This window comes from Anabrus simplex, chromosome 1 (genome assembly GCF_040414725.1).
Source record: "Anabrus simplex isolate iqAnaSimp1 chromosome 1, ASM4041472v1, whole genome shotgun sequence".
Lineage (NCBI taxonomy): Eukaryota > Metazoa > Arthropoda > Insecta > Orthoptera > Tettigoniidae > Anabrus > Anabrus simplex.
This window is the reverse complement of record NC_090265.1, coordinates 233,332,455-233,345,445: the sequence shown is the minus strand read 5'-3', so window position 1 is coordinate 233,345,445 and position 12,991 is coordinate 233,332,455. Positions and strand designations below refer to the sequence as shown.

Sequence of the window (12,991 nt, the reverse complement as noted above, 5' to 3'; positions counted from 1 at the left end):
GATACCCAAACAGATGTTCTGCAGATATTGGAGTGCCATGTGATCAACCTGATGTTATCTTCATTCGTATTACTGCTTTTGGCTTACTTACATTTGCTGTCACTCATATAAGAAAACTTCTCAGTTGACTTCACGAGTCTGCATCACTGCAGTGCGGTTCCCGCCCTCAATCTACGATTAAAATACTTAAAAAAGCGGGAACCGAATCTAAAGCCTCCATGAAAGAGGCTGGCACGATATGTGTATGCTACGGTGCTGGAAATGTACTTGGGAGACTTAGAACACATGACAAAGTTAAACGAATATGATGACCATAGTTTGGCATAATAACAGGCTTCATAACCTGAGCTCCGCCATGTACAGAGAGGCAGTAATAAATTAGTCATGATACTTACGATGCGTATAGTAGTCCATCGGCAGTTGAAATATTGTGCGTAGCAAGAGTAACAGAGACCAAAAAGCAAATATCACTTAGTTACAAGATCATTGAGACTTCCAGTGGGTATTCTGAATGTGGCTTTATTATCACCATACTCACCCTAGGCACATGATCTTCTTATGCCACTGCTAAAATAAATTCTGTAATCTTTCAGTTCACTAAAGATCATTTCTATGATTCTGGAATGTTTAAAGGTTTTACAGACATCGTCAAGTTGCGCTGGTGCTCTATCGATGAGGGATCACAGTCTGTCTTTGTTCATCAGATCACTCTATAGACAAGCTGTAAATCGTCAAAAGTTGACTTCATTAAAGAATCCGCGTCCAGCGAGAGAGACAGACAGAGAGAGAGGGAGGGAGAGAGAGAGAGAGAGAGAGAGAGAAGAATTCGCTAGGACGTTCAAACCGTATCCTCTTTCAGCTTAGATACTGGACCTTGATTTTGTCAGAGATCTGATCTGTTAAGTAATTTATATGAAATACATTTTCCAATATTCTTTGAGCGACTTAAAACTAGAGAGAGAGAGAGAGAGAGAGAGAGAGAGGGATAACGGTCAGAGCAATAATCCTATCTGAACCAAGTTGACTAAAATCTCTGTAGTGAAAAATTTCCTGTGTATCTTCACCAATTAAAATATATATTCACATTAACAGATGATCAATAAAAAGAAAGGTGCATCTCTGCAGACGTGAAATATAAGAAAGTCCACTCCGGTATGTTCGGCTTTGTACAGGCATCTGGATGCGTTTAGCAACACGGCCCGCGGTTCTCACTCATTGTGTCAGTTGCTCTCACATTACCCTTTCGCTTTTCTCTCCTCGTGATATGCAATTGGATAAAGCACTATGAAATAATGAGCAAATAGCACGTTCCCAAGTAGCGCTGTAGGGTCAGCTGTAGGCTATAAAATTTATGCCTACTATAACAACTAAATTTCGAATCCCGGCGTGAAAGGTTTTTCTTTACTTTCCGAATGAATACACTGTAATGACGTCAAGCGACGAACATACCAAGTTTGGCCGAGCTAACTTCAATGCTAAATGCTTCACTCTTTTCTTACGTGGCACATTATTTACACGCGAAACAGCAATTTTAGCATTCGTGAAGCAGCGATTCGGAGTGGCGGTTCGCCTAATGCGGCTCAGAAATGGATACAGCAGTGGTGTTTGTCAGGGGACATTGGTCGTCTATCGGACACTGACTTAAAGCTGGTTTCTACTAGGGAAGAAGACAACACGTTAAGTGAAACTTCACAGGAGAACACGTTCTTAAACTCGTTGGATCGCATGCAGGCTACCAATCTCCTGGATGTCCATACACGATCCATAAATGATTACAAGAAGCCGAGCTCCAATGCAGAAAAGCTGCCACAAAAGAGTATCTCTCCGATGAACAGGTGGTCGATCGGTGCGCATTTGCCAAGATGGAGTTAAATCGTAATTAGGATCATGTGACCTTTTCTGACGAGACTTCTTTCGGTTCGGCGGTGGTCGGGCCAGTTCATGTTAACAGGCCGCGGAAAGCGCAGTATGAGTGTGTTCACGCAGTGGCCGCATATCTGTGTCGTGTTGCGGGTGGATATCGTCTGATAGAGCTGAAGTGCTCCATCCGATAGATGACCGTCTCACATCGGACCATTATTTGGACATTTTGCATAATATTATGGTTCTGAGTGTGAGAGAGCGCTGTCCAGATGAGGTAATACAGTTCGTGCAGGACAACTCTCCAGTTCAGACGAGCGGTCGTGTTCAGGGGTGGTTTTCTGAGCAGGACTCCATTAAACTGCTCAGCTGGGCCCCTCGAGCTTCAAACTAGAACCCCGTTGAACATTTGTAGGTAAGGTGGAAATGCTAGTGCCATATAAACAAACGCTGGCCTCATCTTCCTCCGCGTTCTCATGATGCTCTGTAGGGCGTCATATTGGACACATGGAAGGAAAAAACTGAAATGAAATGGCGTATGGCTTTTAGTAGTGGGAGTGTCCGAGGACAAGTTCGGCTCACCAGGTGTAGGTCTTTTGATATGACGCCCGTAGGTCACCTGCGCTTCGTGGTGAGGATTAAATGTTGATGAAGACGACACATACACCCTGCTCCCATGTCAGCGAAATTAAACCATTTATGGTAAAGATTCCCAACCCTGCCGGGAATCGTACCCGGGACCTCTGTGACCAAAGTCCAGCACGCTAACCATTTAGCCATGGAGCCGGACGCTGAGAAGGGAACCGCCCTCGACAAGGAATTCATTAAGCCAATGCCACGTGAGCTCCGATAAGTTAAGAAATTAGGAAAACAAAAACAAATTTCTGCGTATACACGCATTGCCATGCAAATTAGTTACTATGTTTGTCTCTGCACACCTTTGCAAACACTATTCTAATAGGTGTTGTCCTAAATACAGAAGTAAGGGCAGTTTTTGTTCTATTATTTTTAAGGGCTTTGTAGTTATTGAATTCTTTCTACTTTTTTTCTTTACCAATTGACATTCGGTCCGAAAGACCATGCTGCCAGCTCTGTTGAAATATTAGAAGGGATATTCTATCACATCGCACCATATTGCCTATCGTGACGAGTTTCTCTACTGGACGGTAGGCCACGGTGGAGAGAGATGGTGATGATTGAGGGTGGTTTCGACAAAACTGATGCTGATGTTGATGCTTGTTGTTTTAAGGGGCCTAACATCGCAGGTCATCGGCCCTCGACAGAACTTTTTTTTTGCTAGGGGCTTTACGTCGCACCGACACAGATAGGTCTTATGGCGACGATGGGATAGGAAAGGCCTAGGAGTTGGAAGGAAGCGGCCGTGGCCTGAATTAAGGTACAGCCCCAGCATTTGCCTGGTGTGAAAATGGGAAACCACGGAAAACCATCTTCAGGGCTGCCGATAGTGGGATTCGAACCTACTATCTCCCGGATGCAAGCTCACAGCCGCGCGCCTCTACGCGCACGGCCAACTCGCCCGGTCCTCGACAGAACTAACAGCTGAACTGTTCCCATGTTGATGTTAGCCTCGATTAAAAACTGAACTATGTGACGGTATATTTTGGTATCAGAATTTAAAAGGCAGGGAACTGATTGAATTATTTCTATGTCTCATGAAAAACACCGTCCATAAACAGTACCTCACCCCTTCCATCTCTTTCCTACTCACTCGCTACCTCTTTCGAGGCTCACTCTCAGCTGTGGCTACCTTGGGCCAACTTGGAATGGCCTGCCGTAGGTGACAGATAAATACAATACTGGTGAGTAACTGTAAACCTTTGAAACAGGCATTTACTCCCTGCCAATTAACCCTGCAATGCACAGGCTAATTGCATTGTGTTATTCAAAATCGATTTTCTTTAGAACTACTTCCTTACCTTAACATTACTCTGTTATGTTCAGCTTATACTCTATCAATTATTTCAAATCATTCACTTAAGTCTTCAGACCCAATGGGCACGAATGTGCAACGCTACTTGTCAGTTACTTGGTCGGTTGTTTCCTATGTTACGAGAATTATGCCGGTGGGAAGACATTCACAAACCCCCTGAGTTTATTAAACGTACATTAATAGCTGTTTACTACATAGTAAGACCTCGCTAGAGGAAATATTCAGGAATGGCGGTCAAATATAAAATGCCCTCGGGTGTCTTCGGGTGAGTTTCATATTTTAATTTTTTCTTGGTGTGACCTTCAAATATTCTGTCTCACACTTTCCTACTTGATTATTGTTTATTTATTTACTTAATTATTAGATACAACCGATGGAGGGTCATTTTGACTAAACCATAACGAATTTAAATAAGTATAATGATATAAAAATCAGGAGAAACAACAATATTAAGTATCAACAGTATGTTTACAACAACGACAATGTAACAAGAACTGGCAAGGGTGGGTTACAGAGTTAGCAAGAAAAAGGTTATGGGTTGAAAGGACGGAGGCAAATGTAAACCTGGAGAGGACTTCAAAGGAATCTTTTAATTTTGTGTTTGAATGATGTCCGCCTCTGTGGTGTAGTGATTAGTGTGATTAGCTGCCACCCCCATAGGCCCGGGTTCGATTCCCGGCTCTGCCACGAAATTTGAAAAGTGGTACGAGGACTCAGCTTCGGGAGGTCAACTGACTAGAGGGGGTTCGATTCCCTCCTCAACCATCCTGGAAGTGGTTTTCCGTGGTTTCCCACTTCTCTTCCAGGCAAATGCAGGGATGGTACCTAACTTCAGGCCATGGCCGCTTCCTTCCTTCTTCCTTGTCTATCCCTTCCAATCATCCCATCCCCCACAAGGGCCCTGTTCAGCATAGCAGGTGAGGCCGCCTGGGCGAGGTACTGGCCATCCTCCCCAGTTGTATCCCCGACCCAGAGTCTGAAGCTCCAGGACACTGCCCTTGATGCGGTAGAGGTGGGATCCCTCGCTCAGTCCGAGGGAGAAGCCGACCCTGAAGGGTAAACAGATTACGAACGAATGAACGAACGAACGTTTGAATGATGCAAAGAGTGTGAATATATTAATATCGGGTAGTCGGTTACCAAAAGTTGGAAGACGATGGGAGATAGAGCGTTGTTGTAAGGTTAGGCACGGACTGGACACATGATGAATACTTGTATTCGTTTTGTAATTATTTGTAGCAATGCATGGTAAACTATTGTAATTCATTGGAAATATATGGATATTCGTGATTATGCATTTTTCATAAGCTTACAAATATCTCTAGACATATTAGTTCTTTCTAAAATATGTGCATAACAAAAATTAGAAAAACTCTACTGTACCGCCTATAATAATAAAAATATTTACGAATTAATTTTTTGATTCCCATGTAAATCAACGGCATTGTAAAGTATTCTTGTCAGCATGTCAAGATAGAGTTTTGTGTGCAGTGTTGTCTACAATCCCAGTTGGCAATATACTGTATACATCGTGGGGCTCCACACTGAACATATTTCACTGCACCTAACAAGTGGTGTGTGTGTGTGTGTGTGTGTGTGTGCGTGTGTGTGTGGAGCCTAACGAGGATCTCCTCGGCGGCTGGAGGACACCACCTGACCTCTCCTTGGGGAGCTCCGTCTTTGTGTGAAGCACCGGGATAGAAATACGGGATGACTTACTGAGACAAGAGGCTTGCAGTTTTAATTCTGAGCTCACAACCCACGGGACCTGAACCTTCGCATGTAATACGAAGCACAAGACGGTAGAAGCGCTCGACTTCTGTGTCTTCGATGGCAGGTTCAATTCCAGTTCAGTCCGGTGGTATTTGAAGATCTTCAAGTACGCCAGCGTCGTGTCGGTGGAATTACCGGCATGTAAAATAATTCCTGCGCGACAAATTTCTGGTACTTGGGCGTTTCCGAAAGGAGTGTAAGTTGGCAGTCGGATATAAAACAAAACAATACAATTATTATTATTATTATTATTATTAGTATTATTATTATTATTATTATAGTGTCGGCTTCGGGTCCAAAGCTGACTCTTTCCCTTTCTCTCCGAAACAATTAACAGACTATGTTTTATTTTGTATTCACTTTGTATTGCCATCTGTGGGTTCCGTTCAAAATATTCCATTTTATGTATACATTTCGCGCTCCCCAATGCAGTAAAATTATGACTGAAAATATATATCTTCAGCATTAAGTTTCTACTTAACTTATATTTTAAATCATTGTACACTGACATGCCAAAAAGGATGGGACAGGGGTCTGATATCGTATAGGCCCTTCTCTAGCTCGGCCAAGTGCAGTAACTCGTCGTGGCATCGATCCAAAGGTGGAAGAAACACATGTAGAGATATTCTGACCCACGCCGTTTGGACAGCTACCCACAGCTTGCTACTATTTGTAGTGCACGATCTCGGGTGTGAATGGACCTCCCCACCACGTCCGATAAATGCTGGACAGGGTACGTATGAGGCGAACGAGGTGGCTGCAACAGTCGTTGAAACTCTCTAGGACGCTCCTCGAACCATTTCTGGACTACTTGGGTCGGATGACACAGACACGGTGCATTATCCTAGAATATCTCATCGTTGTAGGGATACGTGAAGTCCATGACGCGTTGCAAGTTGCAAGCAGTTCAGCGCAGCAGTCATTGGTCAACAACCTGTTCAGGTGGATCAGCAGATCTAGCCCATACTACGTGAACGAGGTCAGCATTGTGGAGCTACCACCAGTCTGTATGGTGCCCTGTTGACAACTGAGGTCTATGGTTTCATGGGCTCTGAGCCATATTCGGACCCTACCATCAGCTCGAAATGACTGGAACAGTGATTCATCCGCACCAAGCTACGTGTCACCAATCCTCCAGTGTCGAATTAGCAGTGTTATGCGCCCAGGCGAGACGCTGTGTCCGGTGTTAACAAGGGCACTCTGGTAGAACGCTGCACTGACCTGCTGGATATGCGTCTGGTACATGCGAGCACAGAAATGGTGTCCCGGTATAAACAAAGAATGGTATACCCCCACCTCCACGCTTAACGCATTGCTGCAGGTAGACAGCCCGCTACAAGACTGTTGTGATTGAAATGGGCACAGTGGTGGATGTATAGCAATACACACACCCTGCCTTCAGCACTACCCGTTCACTCCCTCCCCTCTTTCTCGGTACTGGAGTGGCCTTCGACACCACCCCTTCACTCCCTCGCCACCTTTCAGTACTGGAGTGGGGCAGTGTTGATTGTTTACGTCGGGACACCATTTCTGTGCTTGCATGTACCTCCTGCATTGAATGCGGGTGAGAGTTTGCCAGTGTGGCTTGTCTGTTACGACGGATAATTCTAGTCAGACGCCGCTAATCGCGATCATTAAGCATTCGTTGTTGGCCACTGCTCTATTCACTGTGGGGGGATAATGCCTTCCATGAGGTATTTCCGGTACACCAATTGAAGGATATTAAATGTCCACACAACTTCGACAATGGAATGTTCCTTCCATCTGGCCTCTACTATTATGCCCCGTTTGAAAGATGACAATTCACGTAGACTCGGCAAAACCAGCACAAGCGGTTTGAACACTTACTCTTGAGATGTCAGACAACATCTGTTACAGGTCTCGCCACCTCCAAGACGTCACTATACGGTGGTGCCGCCAACTATTTGTTTAAATACTCTTATCTCATGACTTTTGGCATGCCAGTGTATATTGCATTTAGAACCTCAGTACCACATTCTTCTGCTCCTTCTTCTTCTTCTTTCTTCGTAGCGTTTAGTCCCACATTAATGCAGGGTCCACTTATCTTCAGTACCAGATTTTGACTTTATGAATTGAAATTGAAATCCTCCTGTCTTAAAGTATGAAACGTATTGTGTGTCTGTTATTATACATATTGAATGTGATAAGGAGATTAATCTCACAACCTTTATGAAATGGAATCCAAGGCATATATATCTACAGTGCATTTCCACCATGGGCACATTTTGCTGATTAACAGATTTCAAGATTATGTGTCACTTACATGCCAGCAGGTTATGTGGTTAAATCTCAGGAATCACTTCTGACAAGATATCTGCACAAACCTGGAAAGAAAGAGATGCACGTTAATATATTACCATTCCAGATTTCATTTCGAAAACATATTCCTGTTAAGTGGACGTCTCAAAACAAGAAAGCACTGGAAATATGGTGGACACATTCCAGAACTGAATCCGAATCCCTCAATAGGATCAATAATGTTTTTTTTTTTACCATTCATTGCCATAATTAAAAATCAAAGCCATTGTAACAGTGCTGATAGCTGGGTACATTCATTAAAATTAAAAAAGTCTATATCAGTACAAAGGTATTAAAATAAGTTAAACCAAAACCGGTTTTCGGAAGCTTCGTTCCGTCGTCAGTGGATTATTAAAAGTTAAAATTAAATTAATTGTGTCGTATTGGATTTGTTTAAATGCCGAGGACAATTGTGCTTACTTTTTACAAATTAATAGTTTATATTTTTATGATTCACTGATGATGGAGCGAAGCTTCCGAAAACTGGTTTTGGATTAAATAGTATCTTGTTATATGCTTATATAGACTGCTTTACTTTTAATAGGTGTGCCATTTATTACTGAACAATCTACCCATCGTTTCGGGTTCCTTTCACCTTGCTGGTGCTGAAGGGTGGGGGAGGAGAAGGAGGAGGATGAAAGGTAGAGGATGCAGTTTCGTTGTACATATAGATACGCCGAGCTTAACGAACCCTGACACCAACACGATGTGAAACGGCATATTCAAATCATAGAGCGCTATTAGCCGAAGGCGACTAGTTGCGCCACTTGTTGCCAGAGGATTTAAGTACCGGGCTATCAGTGGCGCAACTTGTGAATAGTTGATCATTTCGCACCGGGGAATAGTCACTGGAGAGAGAATGGTGCCCTATGATGTTCTTCTCTTTTCCCTTCTATTAAAAATTAAAAAAATAAAAGCCGAAGGGTTAGGGAAATGCGGAAACATCCCATGTTTCTCGACTGACTAGAGGATTACATTATAGGCTACGTACATTGGTTAACGATCTAACTGCGGGCTACTGTAAATGTTTCAATTGTCATCACATGTCGAAATCGTCATTTTACTAATTGCTTGCCTTCATAAAATAAGATAGAACGGAAAACGACTCAGGACTACATAAGTCTTACCCAGCAGAAGTTGAGCTGGTCCCCATACTGGGGTAAGTCATGCCATAGACGTTACTTTGTTTCTCATAATACATATTTTCTCTATTTTCCGCAATTTTCAAAATAGTATTATTTTAATACATTAAAAATATTTTAGTTAATCATTAACAACTGACTCATTAACTCCTCTGATGAGGTTGATATCAGGAAGGGCATCCGGTCGTAAAACTACCTGCGAATATTCAATCATCAATCATCATCAGTCACTACTGATCTACATTTAGGGCAGTCGCCCAGGTGGCAGATTCCCTATCTGTTGTTTTCCTAGCATGTTCTTAAATGATTTCAAAGAAATTGGAAATTTATTGAACATCTTCCTTGGTAAGTTATTCCAATCCCTAACTCCCCTTCCTATAAACGAATATTTGCCCCAATTTTTCCACTTGAATTCCAACTTTTATCTTTATAAAATGATCTTTCCTACCTTTAAAGACGCCACTAAGACTTATTCGTCTACTGATGTCATTCCACGCCATCTCTCTACTGACAGCTCGGAACATACCACAGTCGAGCAGATCGCCTCCTTTCTCCCAAGTCTTCCCAGCCCCAACTTTGTAACATGTTTGTAACGCTACTCGTTTGCCGGTAAATCGCCCAGAACAAATCGAGCTGCTTTTCTTTGTATTTCTTCCAGTCCTTGAATCAAGTAATTCTGGTGAGGGTTCCATTCACTGGAACCACACTCTATTTGCGGTCTTACCAGAGACTTATATGCCATCTCCTTTACATCCTTACTACAACCCCTAAACACCCTCAGAACCACGTGCAGAGGTCTGTACCCTTTATTTACAGTCCCATCTATATGATTACCCCAACGAAGTTCTTTCCTTATATTAACACCTTGGTACTTAGAGTAATCCCCATAAGGAACTTTCACCCGATCAACGCAGTAATTAAAACCGAGAGGACTCTTCCTACTTGTGAAACTTACAACTTGACTTTTAACCGCGTTTATCATCATACCGTTGCCTGCTGTCCATCTCACAATATTATTGAGGTAATTTTGCAGTTGCTCACAATCTTGTAACTTTCATTTCTATCCGTAGAGAAACGAGAAAATGGGTGAACAGTACATACATACATTAGTTATTGACGGTTTCATAGTTGTTGGGCGCTAACTAATTCTTCCTAACGAAATATATTTAAAATAAATTTAATTAGAAAAACGTGAATGTTAATATAAAATTATTTCTGTAAAATTATTTGCTTTGTTTTGAAAATAATTTTAGTAACTAGTAATAATAGTAGGGAAGGGTTATTCTGCCCGAAGGCAGGTCCGAACCTCCGCAGACGTGTTCCTGAGCCGGAGTTTACGGGCGATAGGGTGGCCAGTTCCTTTCCGCTCCTCCATTCCCCTACCCCCACCAACAGCGCGTGGCAACCCATCCAACTCCTGACCACGCCAAATGTTGCTTAACTTCGGAGATATCATGGGATCCGGTGTTTCAACACGGCTACGGCCGTTGGCAGTAATAGTAGTAAGTAGTAGTAAATAACGTAGGTAAAAACAAGCAACGTGTGTTTATTGTACAACTTTAATTAATGGTAAGTATTCTGTCTTATAAAGTACTGAATAACCTTGTGTCAGTAATATTTAAGATTTTTCTAAATAAAACTTCAGGTCTACAAAAAGTTATTTACTCTTCATTTTACCCAATCCATCTGAGCTATAATTCACTAATATAGCAAGACAAAGAAACAATGGTACAAATTTAAATGGTATAGAATTTTATAAATATTACACATTTCTACACTGAGTAGTAAAAGTAGTATAAAAATTACCTAGAACACTGTTATCGCTTAGGGGGTTTTCTTCTAATTCTGGAATGAAGTTCTTCAAAATGCTCCCCCAAGAATTCAGTTTTTCTACTTTGTCTGAGTAACTTTCAATGCTGGAGTCTCAAATGGCCGGGTTTCTTTCAACCTCAAACATTACTTCTTCAGTATTTATTCGACTTTCTTTTCTATTATGTTTTATTGACAATCTGCTTTACGTTGTACCGATACGGACAGGTCTTATGGTGACGATGGGATAGGAAAGGGCTAAGAGTGAGTAGGAAGCGAGCGTGGCCTTTATTAAAGCACAGCCCCAACATTTGCCTGGCGTGAAAGTGGGAAACCACGAAAAACCATCTTCAGGGCTGCCGACAGTATGTTTCGAACCCACTATCCCCCGAATGCAAGCGGATAGTTACGTGACCCAAACCACACTGCCACTTGCTTGGTCAGTATTCGACTTTTCAAATAATTTTGTCATCTCCTTCATTTCTTGTGCTAGTTTATATGATGTTTCCATGTTCATTAAAAGATATATCACAATATGGCAATGCACATCAACGAGTAAAATATTCACTCTACCACAGAATGACACCAACAAGCTAATGAAGTGTGTGGGTGGAAAGCACAAAGTCGAGTGATGTCTGTATGCGCGCGCAGGTTCATCGGGCGACTAGTTGCGCCACTACTCACCCGCGGCTAATAGGTTACATTTACTGCAATGCCTAGTGCCCTGTCATACATTTGAGCAAGAACAGTTGCCGGCTCAGATGACGGCCGGCGACTTGTTGCTCAGTTGCGCTACTAGTCGCCCGCGGCTAATAGGTCCCATTTGATCCAATGGTTCGCGACTCGCCGGAGCAACTACAGTAATTACGCCACTAGTCGTCCTCGGCTAATAGCGGCCTTAAGTATTGCTGTGGTATTTGCCAGTGTGTTATGGTTTTCCCCCGTGTGGGTGAGGGTGCGGGGAGTAGATTGTATTAACGGTGGGTTGTCCTGTCGATGAGGACAGCAGTATGTACCAACGGTATCCTCTGCTAGTCATAAGAAGTGTCTATAAAAGAAACCAAGTTTATGTGCCACTCAAAACCACGCAGCACGCTCTCCACCACTATCCTCGCAAATGGCATCCTGCTTCCCCTCGAGAACGGCAGAGTGGCTGTCTTCCAGTCATCGCTATAGACAACAGAGACAGCAACCATTCTGTAGGAGAGAACAGCTACACAGCAAAGCAGAGCATAGTGTGCCTGAGGGGAAGGACCGTAGTGGAGGCAACCAGGCAACAGAGAAGTTAACCTTGAGTGGAACATACAGTAGACTTGGTTTTAGCTTTAAAAGGGTATTAATGCAAAGAAATCATCTAGTCCCGGACGTGCAGGAATTTACCGGACTCAGTTAAAACTCCCGACGCGGTATTTTAAGCGTGATCACTCACATTTCTTGGCCCAGGGACTTGGTTTTACCTGCAACTCTGACAATACCCCCCCCCCTTCCACCACATTAGCGGATGTCGTCCTCCCTAATCGGAAATCCTGCCTTTCAAGGATTGCAATGAACTAGTAATATCTTCAAGAAATATCCATTCTCTTAATTTTATTCCAAAAAGTTCTCAACAAGATCTCAACAGAATTTAAAAAAGGAAAAGAACCTAATACGACAATGAAGCCTGTAATTTACACAGTCATTTCACCCTCATAGTTATAAAGCCGTATAATAAGCACCATAATTAATTAAGCGCGCAACTGAAGGAAGTTTTAAAGTTTGTATTTTTTGTCTCTCCGAAGTGTTTTTGTGAAAGGGAAATAAATTGCACAATTGTGTTCTCAAAGGACGTAGATATAGCGATGATGGTTCCGTCGCCAGTTCCTAGGCGGGAATGAAACGAGACAGCGGACAATGAAATGAGAGCGAGAAAGTGAGAACGAGGAAAAAAGAGAAGGACTGCGTCCTAAGAGTAATTAAATCCTCCATGTTACTTGTTCATTGTGCGAGTCTAAGAACAACAGTCGTATTTTAAATTGAAAACAAAGGCGTCATTAATACGGCATGTCTGAGTTCACTGACGGTGAGACATCTAGGTCAAACAGTGTCGTTACCCCAGTACTTGCACTTGCTAGTGTTTTAAACAAGAGTATGTAAAGGA

At 42.7% G+C, this 12,991-nt stretch overlaps 1 protein-coding gene across 2 annotated transcripts in view; it reads right to left on the bottom strand.

Annotated features, from left to right (window-relative positions):
• The window catches only part of LOC136864356 (octopamine receptor beta-2R), a 1,721,356-nt gene that overhangs the window by 1,112,949 nt on the left and 595,416 nt on the right, over positions 1 to 12,991 (bottom strand). For both annotated transcript variants that reach the window (XM_068231021.1, XM_068231020.1), the window contains one exon: positions 7,869 to 7,929. In XM_068231021.1, the coding sequence (XP_068087122.1) occupies positions 7,869 to 7,870 (2 nt within the window). In that variant the 5' untranslated portion in view covers positions 7,871 to 7,929. The remainder of the gene's footprint in view (positions 1 to 7,868; positions 7,930 to 12,991) is intronic.